Raw genomic sequence first — 26,366 nt, 5'->3', positions numbered from 1 at the left:
TTAAAATATAGGATTTTGCAGCATGTTTAATCACTCTGTATTTACAGGGACCACGTTATTTTTCTAGGAGACATTTGTTACTTATTTAAATAGAAATGAGTTAAAACCCTTTAGGTAAGAACTGAACAAATTTCTATCTGATGGTCATCAGTGGGACACGGTATGCAGACATGCGCACTAACAGCGTCGATCTGGCCAAATTGAACAACTTCCTGGTCCGGGAAAATCTGACATTATCGCGATAGACAGCTTGTTCGTATGCAATTCAGCGGCAGGGGCCCAACGCTGGAATGCGAAACAATACGTTATTTAGTCAAAACAAATCATTGCAGAACCTCACCGTACCAGTACGAAAATATCAGCTCTCCTCGGGACTCGGGTATGGTCCGAGACATGAGGGAGACTCCTAACATATGGTAAGTTTTATAGAGCCGTTAGTTGCTAACGCTCGCTGACTTTAGCGTGGCTAGCTAGCTAGCTAATCCATCAACACCCAGGCTTGTGACAGCTGACCAGCCAACAGGACCAAGCTACGCTTAGCATTAGCTAAGTTAGCTGGCAGGCAGTTGACGACTTCAGTTAATCTTGTTTAAACAGGTGACTTGTTTAGTGGGTTGTGTTGCTGAATTGGCTAACGTTACAGGTAACCACGGACAATCTCCCTGGAATGGTAAAGCTGTTTCCTGTCGTAGCCACACAGCACACCGGTGTGGTTGTTTATTTCAGTGATGAACAGAGGCTAACAGCTGCTGAGAACTAGCTGGCTGGCTAGCTATGATATGTCGTCGTTGCTTGGTGCAACTGTATGGCTAAACAAACAACAACAGACTGAGAGGCACCTTGCTAGCACTCCTGTGCTAATGTGAATGAATACCAGTGTCGTTGGCTTGTTTTCTTTTTGCTCGTGTGTTATGTTCCGGCTATTCTTGGACACATCTCTTTGAAAACTTAGGTTGACATGCTCCACAAAGACTATTTAAGTGATGTGTTCGATTACTGCTGACACATCGGGTGTGTGGAAGACATTTAGCAGGCCAACAGTGCTAATAGGATTATTGCGAACATTCCCATTGCATTCGAGTTATGTCTTCAGTTATGTTTGTCATCTTTGTTCAGGGGATGAGACGGGATCGATTATTTTGGCTTTCGCAGCTTTGGGCTCGTTGACTCTCTGTGTTGGCTCAGGATGGCGCAGGGAGGGTCTCAGCCTGACTACCACATCCTGCAGGACCTCAAACAGCTCTTCCCAGAGATCCCAGAGGGGGTAGTGTCACAGTGCCTTCTGCAGGTACACACACACACACACACACACACACACACACACACACATCCTGTTCGGACAGCTCACACAGCTCATTTAGTATTCCTGTATATGTTCAGAAAAGCTGTTGGAGAATGTTGTGCAATGTACTCTAGGGCCCGGCGATATGGAGAAAATCAAACATCACGATAATTTTGACCAAATGCCTCAATATCAATAATGCAATAAAATTGTAGTGTTGGCTATTGGTACTTTCACAAAATATTTACACAATGAGAGTTTTGATAAATAATCATCAGTAATGTGGTTGTAATTACTAAGTGGGTAAAGGCAAATATTAGATCAGAAAACAAACTAACATAACATAACTTTACTGTAAAGCAGCCTTTTAAACCAGGAAAAGACAACACTTGTGCCACATTACGATATACAAAATCTAAGACGAAATCTAGTCTCATATCACAACATCAATATAATATCAATATTGTTTTGATTTAGGATATCTCCCTATGTTTGCACTAACTTCCAACCGGTAGTATGATCCCTTGTGAATGATCCACACTGCATGACTGACACTGTTCTCCCTGTCTCAGAACAACAACAACCTGGATCTTTGCTGCCGCCTGCTGGCTCAGGAGAGTAACAGATACCTGTATGGAGAGTTCCATCACAGTCCAGAGGAGGGCCGATTAAATCGAAACCACATGCTACACATTAGCCTGGGATACCCAGGCTCAGAGGCAAGCAAGACAAATGGAGGAGCAGCAGGAGTAGGACGCTCCCTTGTACACAGCACCAGTGACAGTCACATTGAACCCCAGCGGCCCAGCTATCCTGAGCCACTGTCAGCGCCTGCCACCATGGCCCCCTCCCCGGGTTATAATCCTTTCTTCATGAATGATCAAAGCCGCTCGGCTAGCACACCTACTCCTCCACCTACAATGCAAGGCATGTCTCCCACATACGCCCCTGTTCCACGTTACTCTATGAACCCTATAACAGTCACACTTTCGCAGCAAAGTATACCCAGTGTCCCACAGGCTCTGCAGATCCCCCCAGGGCACTACCCAAACACCAACGCCACCCTGTATATGAGACCCTCACCGTCCCAGAGCCCACAGCCAGCACCCTGGTCCTCTTCAGGGGCGCCGGTGTATCAACATCAGCAGTCCCCCTACAGTACTCCCACGTACGGCTCGCCTTACAGCTCCCCGCAGCATCAGGTTCAGCCCCAACCACAGCCCCAGCCCCAGCCCCAGCCCCAGCCCCAGCCACAACCCCAGCACCAGCAATATGTCTTTCTCCCTATTAGCTCCCCAACTCTTCCCAGCATGCCCTACCATCACCAGCAACAGCCTCAGCCACAGCCAGCTGTTTACAGGCCCTACCACACAAAAGCCTCCCTCAAGAACCAGATAGAGATTACCCTGGAGGGTCCACGACCTCGCAGCAACTCACCTGTACACACCCCACATCCTCAGGGAGCTCTTTACATGGCCACTAGCCCCTCGCCGAGCTCCCCTTCGAGGGGTATCACTATGACTGGACCTTCAGGCCCGGCATCCTTCCACCCTGGGATGTATCTGCAGCATCAGGGCCCTGCAAGGCCTCGGCCTGCCTCCTCTCCTCAACCGGGCCAGTCAGCATACACCTTTAAAATCAAAGTGTCCCCAGGAGGCCAGAGGCCACTCAGCTCACCTCCTGTTGCCGAAGCGGAGTCTCTTCTCAACATAGTAGACCAAGGGGAGCACAACGCTGCCCCTGCACCCATCCTGCCCATCTCCGCTCTGCCAGGGAACATTATCAGTCAGTTTCAGCATATGCCCCGACGGTCAAGCTCAGGGTCTGATGACTATGCCTACACACAAGGTAGGAGATTCTTTTTTTTTTTCAACTATTGCTCTGCAGTTTTGACTTTTTGTCAGTACTGTTTTCCAGTTGGAGTTGACATTGGATGTGTTTTTGGGGCTGTACTGTCTAAAATGAAGACGAGACCAAAGCATTTAGCCTGAGAATAACTGAATACATCTTAGAAGATTTTCTGCTGGTGTACATGGAACTGTTGTTGAGCAAAGTTTATAGATGCATATCATCTTAGAATTTGATGACTATTTTGTGTATTGGTGTTTAAGATGTGAACCATATAGCCCCTGGGACATTGGTTTGATTCCAGCTGGGTGTATTTGTTGTTTGTCATACTCCTCTCTCTTTTTCTGAATGCATCTACACAGTCACTAAAAAGATACCATAACAAAGCATATACTGTTCATTGTAAATTACAGAAGGGTTACACTGCAAACCAGTTATTTTCATATATAAAATATTACATATATATTTACAGTACAAGCCAAAGGTTTGGAACCACCTTCTTATTCAATGTGTTTTCTTTATTTTCATGACTATTTACATTGTAGATTAACACGGAAGGCGTCAAAACTATGAGTTAACACACATGGAATCAAGTACTTAAAAAAGAAAGTCTGAAATAACTGAAAACATGTCTTATATTCTAGTGTCTTCAAAGTAGCCACCATTTGCTTTTTTGATAGCGCTGCAAACCCTTGGTGTTCTCTCATTTAGCTTCATGAGGTAGTCACCTGAAATGGTTTTCACTTAACAGGTGTCCCTTGTCAGGGTTAATTAGTGGAATTTCTAGCCTTATTAATAGAGTTGGGACCATCAGTTTTGTTGTGCAGATGTCAGGTATATACACAGCCGACATCCCTATTGGACAACTGTTAGAATTCATATTTTGGCAAGAACCAATCAGCTAAGTAAAGAGAAACAGTTGGCCATCATTACTTTCCAAGTTTGAGATCTTTGATTCCAACCGCTGTGTCTTTGTGCAATGGAGAAAAGGTGATCGGATGCATTCCACATGCCTGCTTCACACTGTGAAGCATGGAGGAGGAGGTGTGATGATGTAGGGATGCTTTGCTGGTGACAATGTTGGGGATTTATATAAAAAAATTGAAGGCATACTGAACCAGCATGGCTACCACAGCATCCTGCAGTGGCATCCCCTCCCATCCAGTTTGCGTTTAGTTGGACCATCACTTATTTTTCAACAGGACAATGACCCCAAAACCACCTCCAGGCTGTGTAAGGGCTATTTTACCAAGAAGGAGAGTGATGGAGTGCTTGGCCTCCACAGTCATTGGACCTGAATCCAATCAAGATGGTTTGGGGAGAACTGGACCGCTGAGTGAAGGCAAAAGGGACAACAAGTGCTAAGCATCTCTGGGAACTCTCTGGAGCTCAAACTCAGTGTTTCTCAGCAATAGCCCAGAAACTTGACTGATCTAGAGATGATCTGTGTGGAAGAGTGGGCAAAAATCCCTTCTGCAGTGTGTGCAAACCTGGTGTAAAACTACAGGAAACGTTTGACCTCTGGAATTGCAAACTAAGGCTACTCTACCAAATATTAACATTCATTGATTTTCTCAGGTGTTCGAATACTTATTTGCAGCTGTACAAATAAATAGTTAAAATAAATCATACATTGGTATTTCTGGATTTTATTTTTTTTTTTTAGAGTATGTGTCTTACAGTGGACATGCACCTATGATGACAATTTCAGACCCCTCCATGATTTCTAAGTGGGAGAACTTGCAAAATAGCAGGGTGTTCAAATACTTATTTTCCTCACTGTGTATTCTGCGGTGGCAGCATGAATTTATGGTGTTTAGTGGCGAGTTTGTTGGCATCATTTGCTATCATATTTGACACTTTCTCCCCAGACATTTTAACCCTTTTTGTTTTTGGTGTGTTTCCCTCCAGCTCTCCTGCTCCACCAGCGGGCCAGGATGGAGCGTCTAATGAAGGAGCTGCTACTGGAGAAGCAGAAACTAGAGAACCTGAAGGCTGATGTCAACAATATGGAATATGACGCCCTTCAAAGACGCTTTCGACGAGTCAACTCCTCCGGTCTTATACCCAGAGTAAGGACTAATTTTAATACTTTTTCACATGCTCACAAAAGGTAAAGTATAACAAAATGCTGTTAAATGAGTATTTATTTCACAAGTTCCACATCTAGAATGTCTTAATCCAATAGTCATGAAAACTCTGTAGGCTAAAGCAGCTACATTGCTCCTGCCTGACTCTGGATTTGAAGCAGGCTTTGGAATTAGTTATGCGTGCTGTTCAAAAGGCAAAACAAATTCAGATCAAATTGATCTTAAAAACAATCAAACTTTATTCCACTTAGTATTCCAGGTGCAGCCAAAATGCAAAAATAAGAAATAATTGCTCTATTGTATCATACAAAATTAAGTTTAAAACAATTTCCCGACTGGCAAGACAAAGTTTGAAGGGAAGGATGTGGAATATTTGGGGTTTTATTTTTGTCCATTTTAACTGGGTTGTGTGTTTGTGTCTGCTACAGCCTGAAGAGATGACCCGATTGCGGAGTCTGAACAGACAGCTTCAGATTGATATCGACTGTACCCTGAAGGAGACAGATCTACTGCAGTCTAGAGGTATACACACACACACACACACACACACACACACACACACACACACACACACACAAATGCACATTCCTACACATAAACCTTTGAAGTGTATGTCTGATTTATTTGAAAGCATTGATCTTGAAAGAGCCAAGCCCAGAAGCAGACAGAGTTGAGTCCAAAGTGATGGATGAGGCTCCATCACACTGCATACAGATGCAGTGCTCTAAAATGACTGGCTGTTCCATGACAGGACACGGGCCAATCCAAGGTTGACCCTCACTGGGCCCATGCATAGTGTTTGGCTGGTACATGATCCTTGTTGATTACGTAATTAATTACCGCATTTCCTTAATATGCCCTAAATCACATTGTAAGGAAGTGACTTGCAGGGATTTCCATATTTACCAGGAGTGGTGTTTTTGGAAGCTGAAACGGTCAAACCGGCAGAAGGCTCTTGAGCGTGACCAGTTTACTTCCAGTCAACCCAGTGCCAATGAACATTTGGATTGTGGTCTTCCTAGAAAGTTAGTGGAGCGTTCTTCCACTTTGTTTCAATCTTCCAAATGTCTTTTGGCAAACACTGGCTGATAACGTTTTGGTCTACTTGCCAGGGTTTGGTAAATATAAAAAATTTACCGCCCAAAATATTTTTCAACCATCCATCCATATAATAAAAATCAACAAACGAAAGAGCAGATGCTACTTGTCAAGTACCTGCAGCTCAATATATTGGTGTTGCTGTCATAAAAAGCCAATCTTTCCTCACCCCCTTAACTGTGAAGCGCCCCTTCTATGTACATTTTATTTTAACCGCACTTGCACTGTGCTCTTCATTTTTCCTTTTAGGTCGGTGCACTCCGGCAATGTATTGCCACATACTTGCAGACTCTTTGCGGTTAGCGCAAAATTCTCCTCTGTGGTACCTGGCTTGATAAAGTAAGCGTGGCAACAGTGGACAGCAAGGGCAAAATTCATAGTCATACGTTGCATGTCGCCACCAGTGTGAAGAGTCGATGCAAAAAAAAAACGTGGTCAATCAACTTATGTGTGGTGATGACCGTTTGTAGTGAAGTCCTGTGGCAGCAACCCGCGGTTGACCTCATTTTTTTTAATTCACCAACATAGATTTCTACTCGCATTCGGCGAGTATCGGGTGCCAATTCTGGATCCTGCATGAATGCGAGTTGTTTTTAACACTGGCTTTCTCTTGCCACTCTGCAATAAAGCTGCAAATGGTGAAGCACCTGGGGAGGAGGAGGAGTTGTTGTTGTTGTTTTTTTTATATATATATATATATATATATATATATAACAAAAACTCATAATTCCTCCCTGGGTGCTTCACCATATATACATACATACATACATATATATATATATATATATACACACACACACACACACACACAATATCTCTCCTCTGAGCCTTGGTCTTTGAATGCTGACTACACTCACCAGTTCCCCTCTCACACTTTTGAGGATGGCCTACTCCGTCAAGGGAAAATCAGAATTTTCAGCCAAAAAAAAGCTGCTGCTAAATAATTGTATTTTCTGGTTAGACCCTAGGTTTATACTTGATACTGATATACTTGAGTGCATTGCATTTCTTTCAATGTTAAAGTTAAAGTTTCAATGGAAATGTTACGTATCTATTTATTACTTTTCCCGTTATCCACAGACAAATTCTTTTAAGTTTGTTGGCTTTTTATTTTTGGGGACTACTGTTATTGGGGCTATGACCAAATTTTTCTTTAGCCAAAATTGCCAGTTGTAGAGAAAAGTTGAATGGACAAATGTTGACATATGCCTCGGAAAAATGTCGTTAATTGTGGTCATTGTTGTGACAAACATCGACTGTAAAACAGAAATGTGTGTGAGTGATCTGTGCGTGCCTCTTGGAGCCCAGCTTTACAAAGCAACTTATTGAGCTAGCAGAAAAATTCCATCCAGGTGAAAAAATAAATCCAAAAATCAAGTTAAACATCTGAATGTCAGCTTGTAACTGTGTTAGGACTACATTACATTTTGGTGTTGATACAACTATGCCTCTAAGCAGAAATCCCCAAGCCCTCAAGCAAGAGTGATCTTTCTTAATTCAAGTTGCAGTTAACTTTGTTCAAAATTGGTTTCTGGTGTCCAAGTGAAGACATGCCAGGACAAAAATCAAGGCAGCATCTCTTGGCCAAATCCTTTTAGATGTGTCAATAGTGCTTGAATAGCCTTACTTATTGCAGCATTGATGATTTCCCTAGTAGCCTGCATTACCAAAACACAAAGGGCTAGGTTGGTTGGAGCGTGTTGCTTCTTTCTGGTGCCAGTAAGATGATTAAATATAATCCAGGGTGGTCAGTTTGAGTAATGACTCAATTAATTGAAAGCTTTTTGGATGCCAAAACACTGCACAGCGCTTAATAATGCCATGGGACAGGATTTTACAACTCTAGAACGTCATTACAGCAACAGTTATTTCACCAATCTCTGTCTTGAATAGTGTCCAAGTTAAAAATGAGACTAACGGGAATGTGCATGCACTTGCATGTATTTGATGGGCACAAGTAGTGTGTAGTCAGATGATGTTTTATTAAACCGCAGCCAAAATTGAGCCAAATTCAGCTTTTTGCCTCTTTTGCTTTGCAATGACTGAAGATGCTATAATGCGTACGTTGGTTTGAACACGGCAGTCAGTCAAGAGGCTCATAGACAATAGCTGGAAACTGATAGGACTGATTGGACCTCTGGTTGGGATGGACACTTCTACACAAACGTCTGTATCTGGTTTCTGCTTTCCTCCACAGGAAAGTTTGATCCAAAAGCAATGAACAACTTTTATGACAACATACAGCCCGGTCCAGTTGTGCCGCCCAAACCTGGAAAGAAAGGTGAGAATTTTTCAGCTCAGCTTTCAGAACATAAAAGTGAAAATATTTAAAAATTAAATCGTGAATCAAGATCGCTATTTTTTATAATTAATCGTGCAGGCCTAGTGTCGAGTGATTCACATGAATAAACAACTTTTTTCATGTGCTGCTTCTCTCCTCTGTTTTTGTCAGAAGCGGAGCAGGTCCCCAAGCCAGTGCCAGGGCCCCAGAGGGACGAGGACTTTGAAGGTGCCCAGTGGAACTGTGAAAGCTGTACCTTCCTCAACCACCCTGCACTCAATCGCTGTGAACAGTGCGAGATGCCGCGCTACACCTGAGCTTAGCGCTGTGCTGTATTGCCCACCCCTGCCCTATCCCATGCCAATCCTTGGATCGTGAAAAGCCCCATTCCTTCAAAAATCTGCAAATTCTGTCTAGAGGTCTTCGCCTGTCGATCAATATATAAGCTCCTCTTACCTGCTGAGGAAGCTACTATCCTTCTCTGCCCACTTGCCCTGTTCCCATCTACTACTCCTGTGCACTTTGACTCTTTTTTTAAATTGGAGGAGGAGGATTCTTATTCAGGACAGTTGGAGACTCTTCTCATGGCAAAAGTACAAAAGAGGGAGTGACATGACACATTGCAACTCTCGTAGTTGCTGAGTCGCAGCTTCAGAAAATTTGAAGCAATTGAGGAGGAGGAGCTACAGTATACCTAGAGAACATTCCACGCAGAAACAGTGACTGCCCTGTTTACACAACTGCTCCCATTCCTGAACTCAAAATGGAGGCACCTCCACTTTAATCTAGGACCTGTAACTCCCTCTCTGACAGTGGAACAATGAAAGCAATGGTATATACATTCTGACTAATGCGAAATGTAGACTGTACACTGTATTAGGCTCTGTATTAGAGCTAATTTCACTGAAAGATGAACACTAAAGACATTTGCATAGGAGTAAATTCCTGTTACTTTTATGCATATTATGCCGCCGTGTATTGTCTTCAGAAGATGTTAATTTCCTGTGCAAATGCCTCAACTTGCTGTAGTTAATAAAGGAGCTGATTCTATGTGACTTTGCCATGCCCAGCTGGCATGTCTGCATAGTTTTTTTTAAATAATTCACAGATGTTCCTTTTTCCCCACATGAATCAACACACCTTTTTATTTTTTTCCATTACATATTTATTATGTAAGTAATCAAACCAGGGGGAATCAGAAATACAGCATCAAAATGTAGGGCATGCACGCACTCACTTTCACTAATGTTGCAAGAGGAAGTTGAAGAAGTCTTTAATCACGTGAAATGAGGTTTGAGGAGACTGTTATTACTATTGTAGGTCTTCTGCCGCCACAAGTCTTACCTCTCGTGGTCCCACTGTCCTTCAGGTTAGAAACTGTCCATTTTCTGTCCAGAGTCATAACACTACTCATGCACAGCACATTTCCCTTTAGCATCTCCTGAAGTAATTTTATCATGGACCTTTATTTAGAAGCAAAAACAAAGTATACAGACTTTTTCAATAACTACAACAACTTTTATGCTACAGCCTCTCCCTATCTGAAATGTGTATTATTGAGGATGCTTACTCCACTGAGAGCGTTCCCTACAGGTTAAGAAGATAAGGAGGCATCACATGGGGAGGTGTGTGAACACATGCTGGGTGGCATGATCATGCAGACTTGCGCACACACTCAGCAGACACGGTCATTTGCCATCTTCTTTCCCACTGGTCTTCTTGTAATGAATAGTGCTTTGTTATGCTTAGTGTGCATACTTACATATAATACAACCCTTGTTTTTATTTATCAAAAAGCAGGTATAACTTGGCTTATGATGCAGGTTTAAATTAGCAGCCAAAGGTGGATCCCCACGTATTACGTGTGACTGTGCTATTTATTAACCAGTAAATGTCTCTCTCACCAGTATGTGATAATGCGGGTGGTGGCTGTGGAATGTTTTTACTGTCTTAGGTAGCTTTTGTGTATAAGCAGTATGTATTTATTACACTCTATTGGAGAAAGAAGGCTAAGCCAAGTTCCAGTTGTAGCTGTAGTTTACACTGTCGCTGGGGAAATGTAGCATTTCCTTAGGTGTGCCCTGTCTTCCTCACTTTGTCATCCTCACGATATTACTTCAGTAGGATATCTTCCTCCCTGGGTCCGTTACTTTCCTGACGGGCCCAAGTTTACCTCCATTCTTTGCTCTGATTTATTAATTATTCCACTGAGTGGTCCTGGTATGGGGTCAGTGAACCCATCTGTTCCCTCCAGATTTGCCCAGATCTACTGGAGTTTCATTTAAAGGGGACACAGACTCCTCTGATTGCTGATATTATCAAATTCAAATTAAATGGTCTGGGTTGGATTTCTTTTTCACAGCTGGGTTTGCTGCCAAACCTTCTCAGAGAGCACAAGGCTTTGGTCCAATGAGTAAGGACAGTCTTTGAGAAAACAAGTTCATCTTATCAAATGGAAGAGCTCATTTCCACTTCTGAAACCAACAAATGTTTATATTTCCTGTTTGTTTTTTTATCTGTAATGGTGAACTGTGTAAAAGACAGAAAGTTTCTATTACAGGAGAGGACACCGAATGAAGCAGAGTCACAGTTTCTCCTCTTGTCATTTTAGTAGTAGTCTTCATAGTTCTTGGGGTTGAGGCAATAGAGGATGGCTCCTCCAAAAGAGAAGATGGTGGATCCCCAGGCCAGGCCGTAGCCCCAGTTAAACTCGTGGTACACCCTCAGACTGACTGTCTCTATGAACTTGATGGGGAACAGGACCAAGCTGCACACCTGGAGCACCACTGCAGAGGAAAACGGGAAAGAGTAAATGTACTAATGTCAACAGAAGCATGGTAAATACATTCAGATTTAAAGCAATGACTGACCCGGTTGTAAAACTGGAACAAAGCAATCTGATGGCCACCAAAAACTGTTTTAGATGTAAGTGCCTTGGATCTTTCCCCTGACAGCAATAATGGATGTAGACCATTTTGGAAGCTGGACAGTCATTGTTTGGTATTTTTGGACTGTCCTTCAGCTCTTCCTTTTTGTTTTTTTTGCTAGAGAACGTCTTTACATACCTGCAGAGAACAGCATGACCGCTACCGGCTTGTAGCAGCGACTCCTGGAGCCAGAGCACAGGGAGAACAGCGCCACAAGGAAGGAGAGCAGGGTGAGGACGCCCCCCCCCAACAGCAAGGCCAGTGTGGCAATCTGCCAGTCTGAGACAAACACACAGGGACAGAGAGGAGGGAGGGATGAAAGGCATGAAATCACACTGAGATAGAGAGTGACATAGGTAGCTAAAACGAGGTTACTCTGGAGTGCCGTGTCTGCACTGTTGACAGGAGGAATAAAAAGACAGAGCCGTTCCCAGGCCATACTGTTGAGCCATGCTCAATCTCACACAAGAGCAAAATGAATCCACCCACTAACATTTGTGGTGAATTACCACAGTGTAAACCAACTATTTGTGGTTCGGAGGCCAAGACAACAACTAGTGCAATCTGAAAAGATGCTAACGGCTCATAATGTTTTGATTTTGGGGATCCATAGCTAGTGGCAGAAGAAGAGAAAAGAAGAAGAATGAGAACCATGCAGTGAAACCTTGAACTGAGCACAGCGGTTTCTGGCTGACAAGAAACAAACAAATGCACAAACGCATGGCTACGCACGGATTTTTAGCGCGTTCAGTAATGGATCCTGATGCTGCAGGTTTGCTTCAGTGAGGTGACTCAGATAATGAGTATCCCTTCCTCTTGGCTGATGCCGAGTCAGCAGCATTCTCAGCATTTCATTCAGATTTACTCCAAAAAACTCAACTGGAAATAACGACTGTCTCAACCGAGCTTTCCTATCCTTGTTGGAATGCCAAAGCAGAAACAAAAAGGGGGACAAAACAAGAATGTGTTCATCAAAAAAAGGAAAAAACAAAACAAAGTAGAGATTTTTGTTTGCTTTGTGCAAAGAAAACAACACTTCAGCAGAGGAGCGTGTTTTTTAGAGACTTAATTAGCCATGGGACGTTAACTGAGGATTGTTGGGAGACACTCTATGTTATTGTTAAGAGATTACGGGTCCCTTTCCTAGCGTTCCTGTGTACTTATGGAAACAGCAGGTCTATTTGTAAACAGGCAGAGGATATTATGATGGGGCATATGATTACACAGGAGGAAATCATGTAAATTACAGTGGGTGGAAAAAATAACAACGCATAAAGGGGATTTGGCTCTGCATAAGTGATTAAATATTTCAGTGGGTGGAAAAATGTATATTGAAATACTAGTTTAGAGTGTTTTGTCTTATTTTCTATGAGTATACATGGCATTGTCTATTATGGAGTCCAGGAAATAAAAAGGATTAAGTGTTGCTGAGTTTATTTCCTCTCTATTGAGTCAGAAAATCATTAAAACATTCACCAGCGGAGAGAAAGTGACGGAACATAAGCTGCTTAAAATAAAGTTCCCACTCTTGTTGGAGAGAAACTTTATTCCAGGGGCCAAGCAGCTCAAATATAAACAAACATCAACTACTTCTGACCAAATATGGCTCAGGATTTAGAGAGAGATTTAAAAATGGGCCCTGTCACCACAGGATGTTGGAACGAGCCCACAAAAAGCAGAGCACCCGCTCTCTTCAGCCTCTAGCTTGCACAACACAAGGCCCCCTTAAAGACTGACCCCTTGACTTTCTCTTCCACTGCCTCACTGGTTTCCTATCGGCAAAGGGCCACAGAAACTTGACCTGTAGTTGTCAAAGCATATCATTGGTGAGATATCTTCTCTCGGTCAGTTTGGTGCCGTCAGCCCGAAAGCCTTATCAGTGTGCCCATGAAAACAGCAGGCAGACAGTCATCTCATCTCAGATTTGGAACAGACCCTGTACGCTGTGCAAGAAACACAGCCAGAGTTGGGGTGCTTAAAGGCTTTGATGAGCAGGAAGCGCCAAACTGTTAATCTGAGCCCCGCACGATGACAGATGGAAAAGGAGATACAGTACACAAGATCCAATCTGAGCATTAATTATGGTCCCATGTGTGCATGTCGGGCGCTGCTGAAGTGTTAATCGAAAGAATCCTTCGGGGCCCCAATTCGGTTTCTTTGTCTGAGACAATGGTGGAAGATCTGTGCCACAGAAGAGCCTCGAGTGTCTTCCTTGCTGTCACAAACACTCCGTCTCACTCTCTGAAGGCAGCAGGCTGGAGAAGTCAAAGAAGCAGGAAGATCATCAACCAGGGGTCCCTGGTTCAAGACCCGATGAGGAAGATGCTGAACCTTTACAAGCTCTCTGTAACCAAACGCATTGACCTACCTCAAAGGCAAGACAGTCACCCAAAAATGGGGTCGATAACGTATTACATTATTAATATGCTTTGGCATCACTGCGTCTGACTGCGCTGGGCTCGCTCACACACTGGCTCCACATTCGTCCCCTCATCTCGCACCGACCTGGGATCCACACTCTGCTTTTGCACGAGCGTTCCACATTCCTAGCCCTTGTAGAGTCTGCATCTTTTATATGTGACCTCAGACCCTTTGCCCGAGTGTCTATGTGTTAGAGAGAAACTGAAAAAGAAGAGTTGCTATTTCTGTTGGTATATTTTAAACACTTGATAAGGTGAAGTCTCATCTGCTTTCTAATTCACACTGCAAATTACTTTCCCAGTAACACACAAACACATCCATACATGAAGGCCTCGCAGAACAAGCTCAAAACATCTGAGCGGCCAGCTGGTGTTTCAAACTTAACAGGATTTATTTAATGCTGAGTAAATATTGGGGGGCTAGCAAGGGGGGTAGAAAGTGATTACTGGGATTCAAATCAATACGCCTAGCCAAGCACACGCCTGAGGAAATAGGCAGTTTGCTTAGTGCGTTTACGGTGGTATGCTGCTGCTGAGAGCTGACACGGAGACTGCGTGTCTTTATATGGCACCAAAGTGCACTTTGTCTGCGCTGACAGAGGAGGATCGGGGCCAGCATGACCCACAGTTACTCATCTCTCAGACAGAAAGAAAACATTTTGTCAGACTAACAAAAACACAATTCACTACTCAGCAGACAGGAGGAGGTCAGACGCAGCAAAAAAGGAAATATAAAAACACACACACACAAAAAGAAATGAAATAAGCTGTAATAAACCCACATTTGGCAAAATTAAGCTTAGATAACTTTTATGCTGAAAAAATAGACTTTTGAGATAAATGACAGAATATTCAGTGGTAATCATGCTGTAGTAAGTCAGTGCGGACACAAGAAAAAACACAAAAAAAGAAATACAACCCTATAAAAAGCCTTTCAGTGAACATACCTTTAAAACCTTTAATACATTTTTTCTCATCATCTTTAGGTTATAGTTTGTGGTGTTTGTACTGGACTGGATTATAATGTCAAGTGTTTCTGTTATTTTGAAATATGAAATGCTTCCAGAAAAAAAAAACATCATGGAGACTCCATAAAGAAGTTTCCTTAATAGAGGAAAATCAGCATTTCTGGAGTGCTTCACTTGTTTCCCTGGTTACTAATCTCCTGGCATCTGGATCTCTGGGGAGTTCTCTACTCTGAGTTCCCCTTGCTCCTTGGCCGGTGAAGAAACCCACACAAAGGCTCATTTTGTGAGCAACAAAAGGCCAAATGAAACCCCAGCTGGACCGCTCCTGGTCAGGCAAAATTCCCACATCATTCAGTGGCGCACAGGGCAAATGTTTCAGAAGAAAAGTTAACTAGCCTAGATAGAAAAAGCAAAGATGTCTTATACATCAGACAACAACAAGGATTAAACCTTTTCTACACATAATTTCCCACTTTGAAAGCAGTGATGTGCAGACCATTGTTCACTAAATCTTATTTAATGTAAAAAAAAAAAAAAAGATTCTGGAGTTTAAATTAACCAGGCAATAGCTAATTATAAAGTAATTAACATTTAGCACTCTCTTGGGGGGATGTTGTATAATTCTCACCCACATAAAAGATTGGTTCAGCAGTCTGCGGGGACCCTTTGTTATCCCTGAGTGCAGAGCATCGGACTCTGTCATTTGAATATGAATATGGGTGTCTGTCTGCACCCCGAAATCTGCCATTTCAAGGGTGAAACCTCCCGAAAACTATAGCAGCCCACTGGTTTAAAACTTTCAAAACAACATGGTGGCGCATCACCGCATCAGCTTCAATAAGTCAGTGTGTCTGGGCACATGAGCGTCTGTCTCACCGGTGGCCAGCGTGCTGTTGCAGGACCACTCCGCGGAGCTGACGGGCTTCCAGCAGGACACCCACATGGACAGGTAGTACTGGTCATCCGCCGTGACCCACGCCGGGCTCAACACGGCCCCGACATCCAGGCACAGGGCGAGAAACACGCACACCAGTCCCACCAACTTCAGGGGTGTCAACGGCGACACCCGGACCTCCTCTGTGCCGCTCAAGGATGAGGCCATCTCTAAAGTATCTCATCCATTAAAAAAAGAAAAAAGAAAGAAAAGAAAGAAGAATGTGGGTTTTGGGGTCTGTTAAATCCACAACAGTAGTCAGGTTTAAGATGTGGTGGTCCCCCCTGCCCGTGCCGTGTTGTGGGTAGCAGGATGGGGAGCTGCAGCTCGCTCCGCGTCCCGAGTCCAGAGGACGCTACTGCCGCGGCTGTAGACCAGGACACCGCTCTGCTGACGGGACTGGAAGCAGACTCCTGAAATAGCACGGTGCTGCACCTTCTGGGTCCTAGTGCCTAGGTCTATCGAACATAATCAGCATCTCTCTCTCTCTCTCTCTCTCTCTCTCTCTCTCTCTCTCTCTCTCTCTCTCTCTCTCTCTCTCTCTTTGTCCCTCACACAAACACACACACACACACACACACACACAAACACATACATATTTCTGTTTAATTTGAAGAGTCATGGCATGACAAGACAGTGCTTGTATTGCCGAAACAGATAACATATAAGGAAATTGACAATGACTGGCACAAACTAGCTATAACATAAACACCAATGGTAGGTCTACAGCAAATCATTACACAATTAACTTATCACATTGTTACAACTCTTTATAGTGTTGCTGATTTGCTAGCAGGGGTGGTTTTCTCCAAATTTCAGTTTGTCACTGTCTGAAAGTGTCTTGAATTTTTTACAATGATTTCTAAATGTGGGGAAGAAGATTTGTCTAGCCTTCTATATTAGAATTTGTCACACTGGAGTAGAAAGTGCTGGTCTGTCTCAACAGAGTGAGCTGCCTGTCCTCCGGTGTCCAGGTCTGTCTGTGGCAGCTGGTTTCCAGGCAGACAGTGTCCCCTCAGTCTGTACCTTCTCAAAGTATCTCTCTCTCTCTCTCTCTCTCTCTCTCTCTCTCTCTCTCTCTCTCTCTCTGTCTCTTTCCTTTTCTCTTTCACACATTCTGTCTCTCTCTCTTTGCATTTCTCTCTCTTTTCCTCTTGCTCTTGGCCTCTCTTTCTCTCTCTCTCTCTCTTTCCCTTTCCCTTTCTCTCTCTCTCACATTTTGTCTCTCTCTCTTTCCATTTCCCTTTCTCTCTCTATTCACACTTACTAAATCCCTGATGTAGTAAGACTAACAGAAACCAGAAGTGTGGCTTTACATCGATGGTTGGTGGTGAATTTTATAATGATTCTAGACAACCACACTGATTTACATATTAGAAATGGAATGAATGGATAGTAACTTATTTGTAGGGTTCTAAGTGTTGAACCGTATTTTTCGACAAAACTCAACATTTTTAACTCTAACTGTGACTAAATTAGCCATGAAAGGAAAACACTTCTCACTCAACATTTTTCTCCTGTAAGAAATGTTTTTTTCAAAAAGCAATCTGGGAAATTAAGACACCACCCTTAGTGACGTGATGTAGTACCAGCTTGATGGTAAATTGGGGCACTTAAAAGTACAACTTGCTACAATCCATAAACTGTACTATCTGTCAACACTGATCAGTTCAAACATTTTTCTTTTAAATATTACGTATCACCCAGTCACACTATCCACTCTGGATGTAATTAAAATCTCTTGTTGAATACAATCTCATGCACAGGCAAAACCTGCTCGACCAACTTTTCTATATTAAAAACTATTCTTAATTTCAAGGTTTAATATAAGCTACATTTCTTTCTGTCAAATGAGGTTTTGCTGTTCTACTTTCTGGGAAGAAAATGTAAACATATATTGTATGTAATGTGGAAAACTGGCAATATGCAGCCACCAAATACAGCCAGAAATAAAATGGGTTTTCAGAGTAAATTATTATTTCCCCCTCATTTAACTTACATTTAACAAGCTTTTGTTTCAGTGGATTAACCTCTTAACTACATCTACACTGTACACACACACGCACACACACACACACACACACACACACACACACACACACACACACACACACACACACACACACACACACACACACACCCTGTTCTGATGGAAGCTTACACAGCTCATTTTATTTCTAATTTAACTTAGCTAATCCTTTGTCCTCAGGGGAGGATTCTGGAATTAATTCATATTGATTTATTCACAGAGACACAATATACACACACACACACACACACACACACACACACACACACACACACACACACACACTCTCTCTCTCTCTCTCTCTCTCTCTCTCTCTCTAAAAGAATTTAACTTTTACAGTAAACAGAAATGTGCAACATCAACATTTGTGTTACACTCCTTGTTACAGTAAGGGACGGTAAGTTGAAGTAAGACGTTACTGGATGACAATATGAAGAGAATATTAATTAGTAAAACCCAAAGTTTTAGTAAGATTTCAATTTCATAAACCAACTAGATTTGTATTACTTGTGTGTGTGTGTGTGTGTGTGTGTGTGTGAGAGAGAGAGTTACAGGAGTGTAGGTCAACTGTTCCTGGCAGCAAAGACTTTCAACATCATTACTGATGATGACAGATTGCAATCAGTCGAGACTCAGTGAGTAAAAACAGGAACACACACAGTCAATACACACAGCCATAATTGATAGCTGTTGTCTCTCCCTCCGCCATCAATAAGTGGCCGGCAGTGGACCACAGCTGAATACAGTAATGTAAGCAAAAAGGAGGAATGTGAGGCAAATGCCACCAATATATACATTGTTTACTAATAAATAATGACAATTAGTTGGAGTGGGATTCTTTTCCCAGTCTTCAAGATCATGAAAATCACAATGAGTACACAAACTTATCACAATGATAGGTGATACTGTTTTGCAGTCAATTCCTTTTTGAATGCATTTTACAGCTATCCCAACTAGAATGAGACATTAGGCTTTTCCCCATTCATTCCATCATGATTGATTGCTATTGCTGCACTAAATGGCTGAAACTAAAGCATTTTTAAAGTTATTATTCACAAAAAGAGCAGAAATTGTCCAAGTAAAATCTAATCCAAAACATGTCTTAATGACTTCATTGTATGTTCATATTACTGAGGATATCCATTGTTAAGATAATTTGCTACTATAAAACACCATGACAACAACATAAAATATTTGGTAATTTAAATATAAGTATATATTTTTTAAACCAAACAATAGAAATAAAGTTTGGTGGAAATATACACATCGGTCAGATCCTTGAGATTTAAAGACATCAACAACATCAACCAGCCTATAATAGCTAGGGTTGGCCATCGTTTTGATTTTTATAAATTCCTTCCTTTCGATTCCGGTCCTTATCAATTCTTGATTCCAAATTATTTGAGGGGTGGAGTTGAAACCGGTCACATGCCTATTTTCACAAATAAGAAGAAAGTTTTCTATTGATGAAATGGTTGTTTTCAGTTTTACAGGGCGTTTTTAATGTAAAAATAAAGCCACGTTAGAGTGCAGCTTACTGTGCTCCAAGGTTGCATCACAACAAGCGTGAAAATCAAAATTTGCGCATTTTAAAATTGGAAAGAGATGTTCAGACGTGAAACCAAATCCTTTAAATGATTCCAAACGATTCAAATAAAGAAACCATTCTCCTGGAATAGTCATTTTTGAAGTGATTCGAGTAGGAATTGGTTGTTGATGCCCAATCCTAATGATTACAATATTTTTATTGAAGTTTTTGAGAAATGATGGTATGTTACCCTATATGTGTGGTAACTATAGTTCACACATTTGCTGTGTTAAATTGAACACGTGTTGCCCTGAGCACACGCTGTAGATGTGTTCTAACACATCTCTTCTTAGAGCGTGCGTGCAAAGTTTACATGAATAGTCGACAGTGGTCACTATAACCCAATTAATTTAAAATTGTAACTTTTCAATTTGAAGCAATGGTTTGAAGGAATGTTGGTTTTAATTGTTCATCTTACAGTAATTTGTATGCGGTAATACCTCATGTTAAGGCATTGTTTGTTTTATATAGTTACTTTATACTATATTATGTGAGTTGGTGGTCAGCATGTGTTGATTTTCTGTTTGTGATGTTTTTTACATTTTACATGCACCTTCTGAACTGGAGTGTGGAGCAGACTGGCATGGTACTACTACTAAAAAATGTAAAAGATTAATAAATATATATATATATTAATCTTTACATTTTTTAGTATTTTTAGTATATATATATATATACATATATATTTAATTAAAAAATAAGCTTGTGTTCTTCTAATAAGAAGAAGAATTTTTTACCCAAAATTATATTTTTTTATAATTTTTATTATTTAATAATATAATAATAATATCATTTTTATTTATTAATATTAAATCTGTAAATCTTTCAGAATTATCGTGCTGGTACAGGACAATGTATTACATGTTATAGGCATATTGTTTCTAGACTACTACAATGTTCACATATACCATGTACCACATAGTTTCATATTTCCCAGTTATTTTAAGCGTCCTATTTAGTCCAGTATGTTCAAATCTCGTCTTCTTTTTTATTTCTTCTACATTCTCTCATCTCTCCGTCTCTCATCTATCTGTAAATCATTCTAGCTCTAACTTCCCTTTTACAATCCTTCTGCTTCTTCTTTTTCATTTTTGCTTTGATTTTACTTTAATTTCATCCTTACTATAGTTTCGTTCTATGTTTAATTTCAACAAGTTAATTTCCGTCCACTGCTACTGTACATGGGCTGGGTTCAATAGCCAACATTTCCACCACAGATGAATAATTACTTGTTCTTTTATTTGACATAACATTCAAATCTGGGACAGTGAAAGCTACAGCTACTTTACTATCTTTTTTTGAAGCATCAGCTATATTTAAAAAAAAAAACATATAATAACGTTTCTCTAAATATCTGCTTACCCGAATCCCATCTCTAATTGACTCTTTTTTACAGGTGCCAGCTGCCCCTATCTGATCTCTGTCCCTTTAATTCAAGGGAAGGGCCAGTTCATGGGGCCGCTCTAGGCAAACATAGCTGTACGCATGCGCACCGCTCATAGCAACACTCAGTGGCAGCAAAGAACCCAACGGATTGTTTGTGCGCATTTTTAGGACGAAAAGAGGTGAACTGAATAGGTAAAGTTTATTTCCATACTTTAATTCTATACAGAAGGTCTGGACGGAAGGTAAAAGCCTGTAATATTCCGCGGAGGTCCTTCTAGCGACCTCTGTGTCAGGATATCCGACCGTTAGAATCACATCCAGCTCGTTAAATCGCATCCGAAGCTGGAGACGCATTGATTCTACAAATCATCCCCGCTTGTCAATACACGTTAAACCAGCTCTAACGTAGCTAACAGCGCTATTCATACGGACGATAATAGACCACCTGCATCCGCAGTCAAGCTTAGCTAACGTTGTTTTAGCTTCCAGTAGTTGTCCAGTCTCTTATTATGTGTGTAACGGGGCAGCGGCGCTTTTGTTTGTGATATGGCCGCCGCTGATGATCTATTTCGGGAAGCTACGTGAGCAGGATTCCCGTAACGCGTCCATGTGCAACACTGGCCAGTAGACGCCATTGGTTTTTATCATGGTTGTGTCATACTCACAACACTGCGTTACATTGTTATCCATTCATTCTGTTCAAATATTGTATTATTCATCCGAGTGTATCATGTTGACTAAAGCGGTGTTGATGTCTTCCCACGGCTGTGCTGTTGCATCCTTTTTAAATAAACTTTTTAAAAGGAATTTCCCCTAAAGTGCAAAATGTCACCTTTTAGTCTGATAAGTCTTTAGGAGATTGTTGCTTTAAATAACTGTTTATCTTAAAGACACAAAGAAATGGGTGTGGTTTTTAAAAGCTTGTTTTCGGTGATTATTGGGTGATATGTGAACTGTGTGCCAGGATCAAAGCTGTGCATTCATGTGTGTGTTTGATTCTCTTCAGATAAATCACCCTAAACAGACTCGTAGGAATCATGGGGAGTGGTAAGTGTGATGCTTTTACTTCACAGACAGAGAAGTTCTCATGAACTTTATCAGAAACGCTTCTCCAGTTTCTTTTTTTTGTTGTTCTCTGTTCCTATTGTGTAATATTCACAATAGGAAAGAAAATAAATATTCAATGTGTGTTTTTGAAGCTCGAGTTAGTTGTTGGAATGTGACTCTTCAGGTTTTTTCTCTTGTTATAAGCACACAATACCCATTCTCTATTAGGGGGTTTCCTGCATTCAGTCTTGTGTTGATCACATCCTGAAAGTTATGAGTAATTCGGACGCCATAACTTGTTAATTTGGGAGCACATCCCGGGGCATGTTGAGGCAGCTTGTGTGCAGTTTCTGTTGGAGTTTATATTCTTGTCCTGGATGTGTGAAACAGAGGGCCACTCTGTCTCTCTATGTTCATTCCTCTAGTTTGTCTTATGTGGCCCAGGGATGGATGCCTAAATCAAAAGAGCTTTTGTTTTTATGCAGAAATGTGGGCACTGTGCAGTGCTCAGCTCTGCTCTACTGCCTTTGTTTCAGTCCCCACCTCTCTCCCTCTTTTTTTGCTTTTTTTTGGCATCTCTGTCCTCTTTTTCTCTTTCTGCTTCATTCCTCTCTCTTTCAATACACTCTCTCTATTTAAATCTTACCCGCTTTGCTTCCTACCCCATGCTGTTCTGCTTACCGACTCCTACTTTTCACTTTTTGTCTCTTTATTTTCTTGTCTCTGCTTGTGATTTTGATTCATGCATTTTTACTCTCTCAAACATCTCTCAATCTTACATGCTTTCCTCTTCTCTGCTCTTGTCTTTTTCTTCCCCTCCACTCCTCCGCTGTTGCTCCCTCTCAGTGTTCCTGCCGGCGGACGCGGCCCACTCGGTGCTGCACCGGCTGCGCAGGGCCAACTTCTTGCTGGAGGAGATGAAGCAGGGTAACATTCAGAGGGAGTGCCGCGAGGAGATCTGCACCTATGAGGAGGCCCGCGAGGCTTTCGAGAACGACGAGAAGACGGTGAGGCGATGAGGGACACATCAAATCAGACCTACAATCCCTCTTTTTTTCTTCCTTGAAGTAAAATACACACAGGAACGGAAAAGTAAAACACATCAAAGCACCTGCCACACATTGCATATATCTACATGTGGACACCCACATAAACCACAAAAATTGATAGTTTTTTAAAATTATCTTTAAGTTGTTTGAGTTACCATTTGCCATGTCTATTCAGGGATGTTAGCTCCAGCTGGCAGTCATGTATTCTGAGGTTTCCCAACCAGCCGGTGACTGGTCAGACAAAAATGTACCAAACCTAATGGGGCCATTAAACAAAAATAAACAGCAACAACACTATAAGCAAAACACATAATGTTCCACAGTGTAGTAAAACAAATGTAATTATCTTTCTGCTGTTTAATTCTCATAATTAGTTCTTATCTTAGGTTGCCTGCTGGCTGGAAATCTCTGAATGCAAGACTCCCAGCTGGAGCCAAACACCACAGATCAATATTACCACTGCTGAGTAACTCAGACCAGCCACCCTATTTAAATAAAATCTTAAAATCTTTTCAAAGTGCTATTTTGTTTTGTTCATGTATCCAGTAATGAAATCCTACGCCAAGAGTGGTAGCTTGTGGAATGTGGGTGTTTTTTTTTTCTCAGGAAATGATGATTATCAGCAGGAAGAACAGCCGAGTCCCTGCTAGAGAAGGTGTATTTGTAAAACTGTTGAGGGAGGCCAGAGAGCAAAGTTACGCAGATGGACGTGCATCATGTGGTCACTTTTTGTTCACATGTTTTCTGCTGCCTTTGTATTGCAGTAATCCAGATTTAGAGTATTCATACAGTGGACACTGTGTGTACTTTGAAACAGTTCTGTGTTTCCACTTAGCCTGCATGAATGTAGCTGAGTCTTATTGTGAACATAATATTTATGGTCTTGTATTGTTTTCTATTTTCACAACATGTGTGTCTTTCTCCTGGCTGGCTGCAGAGACGGTTCTGGGATGAGTATGTGCGTGAGAGCAGTCCTTCTGGAGGGCTGGAGACAGTGGTTGGAGGAGTCCACTCTCTCTACTTAATCGTGCCATTGCTGGTGGTTGTGCTCATCGCTGTCGCCGTAGCCATCACTGTGTGGCGCTACCACTCCCGCAAGCGCTCGCAGCGCAGCCCCAGCCTGGGACACTCACATAACGACCACGTCCTGTCAGTGGTGTCTATGGACCATTGGGGGAGGGATTCAGAACTCAGCGTCCACAGCAGCCCAGCTTATCCAGGCTCAGAGCTCATATCAGGAAGAGGAAGTGCTGGAGAACCGCCGCCATCTTATGAAGAGGCTGTGGGCCATGCAGACGTCCAAATAGAGACAGAGCCACCTCCACAGTATGAGGATATAGTCAACAATAGCTCTACAAGTGTCAGCGGTGGCCATAGGAAGTAACCCTGTCTCTCACTACTACCCCAACAAAAGCCCTAACCTACACTAAGACCATCTGATCATTTAGCAGTATCACTGTTGTGCATCACCAGCCTTCCCCATGCAACACATTCAGAAAGACTATTAACTGTCTTGTCAATGGACTAATGCAATCTTTGCCTGAGCCAGCGCTGTGGAAACTTGCACTAACCTTTTTTAATCATCGAGGTGAAGTGATAGCAAGAAGGACATTGCAATACCAAAACCAACAAACCTCTGCTGATTTTCCTCAAGTTGCAGCTATGCTGTCACGCTGTAGCAAATCATTTAACTCAGCGTGCATAAAAAATGTTGCACGTAGAGTAAAGTAAAGGTTTCTGATTGCCAAAATGGACAACCACTATTCCAAATGTCTGTACGAGGGCTGGATCGATGCTTTATTGTAGTTTAGTGCCAATTTATGAGCCTTTAGTGGCCAGTAGCAGATATTTTGCAAAATTTTTTAATACCTTTTAAATTTGATCTCTTTGTAAGAATTGTGTATATTGCATACTTTTATAGTGTAATAATGTCATAAAAACAATAGACTAATGAATGATCACATTGCGACTCATAAAATAACACACATATGAGACTAAAAGAATTAAAAACAGAGGTGTGAAGTACTGCTTCGGCTTGTCCTGAACGGCTGCTGGAAGTTTTACAAGATACCAGATGTCACTGTGTTTGCTGTGTTTGAAGCCCTGAAGCTTCAAATGTTTTTCTGCACAAATACAAAGAAAGACAGACAGGTTGGATCGGCCCATCCCTAGCCTAACCTGTAAGCAAACAGTTATGTAGTGCAATATTAACTTGTTAGCTCTGCTTGGTTGAACCGACTCCTGAGGGAAATATCTGGGTCGTCAGTTTGCTAAATACAAAAAATGTCTTTGCCAGACATTCATTTGTCTGGGCTTGTTAACTGTAAATGATCTATGAAAATTATCACTTATTGCAGGTTTAAATTGTCAGGTTGCCAAACAAAGGCGTCGGTCCAGCTTTAGTATACACTTGGGAATGTTTTTGGAATTTAAAATTCAAGATAAGACCAGCAGTTATAAAGGGGGAGCGCTGAAATGTCTTTCATTTACAGTGTGAGTGCCATATGTGCATATATTTTGGTAATGCATGCAGTTTGGTCTGTACACTTAAGCTTGGATCTGGCTATGCACTTTTGTTGAGGGTCAGTGCTTGCTTTCCCCTGTCCTTTTCTGGGCTGTTGACAGTTGCTCAGAGCCTGCTTTAACTGTGAAAATCTTCCCCTCCTTTTTTCCCTAAAGCTAATCTAACCGTGTTGGCTATGACTACAGAGTCTTCTGCTGCACCACTTTCCCCAAAAGCACACTGAGTTCTTCAACTATGTTTGCAGCTACACCATAAATGTAAGTTGTAGAGTGATTTACACAGGCTTGTGCGACAGAAAGCAATAGAAACAGAAGCTTTGGGAAAAGAGGTATCAGAAGGGAAGTTCTGTATTTACCGACACTATGGACAGAGTTCACATTCAACGTGTGTGTAATGTACCTGAATATAAATATGTATAGTCTGTACGTGTGGAATTAAGTTACATTAATATTTTTTTTTACTGCATAGGAATGTAGTGAATGCATTGACACTAGTCTAACTATTGTACAGTAGGCCGTGGATAAATGAAGGCCCTTTGTGTTTAAGCTCAAATGGCAGTGTTTGATAAAATCAGGATAGTCTGGTTTGACGTTTTTGCGTCATTCTCAGCCATTACAATGTTACTGCAATACTTGGAGTGCTCATAATCTATATGGAGTGTTTCTGCATGCACTCTCAAAACCAAATATCCTTGTCTAATGTTCACGGATACTGATCCATGTCACATTTCCTGTATACACCTCACAGACTTTGAGCACTGATTATTATTATTATACAATTTTTTGTGAGTTGACCTGTGAACCTCTGCACTTGCTATGACCTTAAACTGAGTTGTGCTAGCCATTTTGGTTAGGTCACTTGTACTCTTGTTTTTTTTTTACAATGCCTTATCAAA

At 41.7% G+C, this 26,366-nt stretch overlaps 3 protein-coding genes across 5 annotated transcripts; 2 read left to right on the top strand and 1 right to left on the bottom strand.

Moving 5' to 3' along the window:
* The first annotated feature begins 183 nt into the window (after positions 1-183).
* Positions 184-9,654, top strand: tab3 (TGF-beta activated kinase 1 (MAP3K7) binding protein 3). Of its 3 annotated transcripts, none has more exons than XM_034881919.1 (7): positions 184-416; positions 1,117-1,288; positions 1,855-3,130; positions 5,042-5,202; positions 5,649-5,742; positions 8,516-8,599; positions 8,771-9,654. In XM_034881919.1, exons 2-7 carry the CDS (start codon positions 1,187-1,189, stop codon positions 8,914-8,916), a joined length of 1,863 nt encoding a protein of 620 aa, XP_034737810.1. In that variant the 5' UTR covers positions 184-416; positions 1,117-1,186; the 3' UTR covers positions 8,917-9,654. The 3 variants fall into 3 exon arrangements, with proteins under 3 accessions (XP_034737810.1, XP_034737807.1, XP_034737811.1); XM_034881916.1 differs by having other exon boundaries at positions 8,516-8,635; XM_034881920.1 differs by lacking the exon at positions 8,516-8,599.
* A 229-nt stretch (positions 9,655-9,883) lies between these two features.
* tmem47 (transmembrane protein 47) lies at positions 9,884-16,240 on the bottom strand. The gene is made up of 3 exons (XM_034881978.1): positions 15,791-16,240; positions 11,665-11,805; positions 9,884-11,385 (listed from the first exon to the last, which is right to left on the bottom strand). The coding sequence occupies exons 1-3, from the start codon at positions 16,014-16,016 to the stop codon at positions 11,207-11,209; spliced, it is 546 nt and encodes a 181-aa protein (XP_034737869.1). The 5' UTR covers positions 16,017-16,240; the 3' UTR covers positions 9,884-11,206.
* A 4,683-nt stretch (positions 16,241-20,923) lies between these two features.
* prrg1 (proline rich Gla (G-carboxyglutamic acid) 1) lies at positions 20,924-25,098 on the top strand. Its single transcript, XM_034881972.1, has 4 exons — positions 20,924-21,030; positions 21,858-21,898; positions 22,745-22,905; positions 23,885-25,098. Exons 2-4 carry the CDS (start codon positions 21,889-21,891, stop codon positions 24,329-24,331), a joined length of 618 nt encoding a protein of 205 aa, XP_034737863.1. The 5' UTR covers positions 20,924-21,030; positions 21,858-21,888; the 3' UTR covers positions 24,332-25,098.
* Positions 25,099-26,366: the final 1,268 nt, after the last annotated feature.

This window comes from Etheostoma cragini, chromosome 9 (genome assembly GCF_013103735.1).
Source record: "Etheostoma cragini isolate CJK2018 chromosome 9, CSU_Ecrag_1.0, whole genome shotgun sequence".
Taxonomy (NCBI): Eukaryota; Metazoa; Chordata; class Actinopteri; order Perciformes; family Percidae; genus Etheostoma; species Etheostoma cragini.
This window is presented reverse-complemented; position numbering and strand designations above follow the sequence as displayed.

Excerpts from the sequence above, each read along its gene's own strand:
- prrg1 (XM_034881972.1), top strand. Across the intron at positions 22,906-23,884 it reads TCGAGAACGACGAGAAGACG|AGACGGTTCTGGGATGAGTA; the intron begins GTGAGGCGATGA and ends GGCTGGCTGCAG.
- tab3 (XM_034881916.1), top strand. The coding sequence starts at position 1,187 with ATGGCGCAGGGAGGGTCTCAGCCTGACTACCACATCCTGCAGGACCTC. Across the intron at positions 1,289-1,854 it reads TGTCACAGTGCCTTCTGCAG|AACAACAACAACCTGGATCT; the intron begins GTACACACACAC and ends TCCCTGTCTCAG. Across the intron at positions 8,636-8,770 it reads TCAGCTTTCAGAACATAAAA|AAGCGGAGCAGGTCCCCAAG; the intron begins GTGAAAATATTT and ends TGTTTTTGTCAG.
- tmem47 (XM_034881978.1), bottom strand. The coding sequence starts at position 16,016 with ATGGCCTCATCCTTGAGCGGCACAGAGGAGGTCCGGGTGTCGCCGTTG. Across the intron at positions 11,806-15,790 it reads CAACAGCACGCTGGCCACCG|ACTGGCAGATTGCCACACTG; the intron begins GTGAGACAGACG and ends TGTTTGTCTCAG. Across the intron at positions 11,386-11,664 it reads GGTCATGCTGTTCTCTGCAG|TGGTGCTCCAGGTGTGCAGC; the intron begins GTATGTAAAGAC and ends TTTCCTCTGCAG.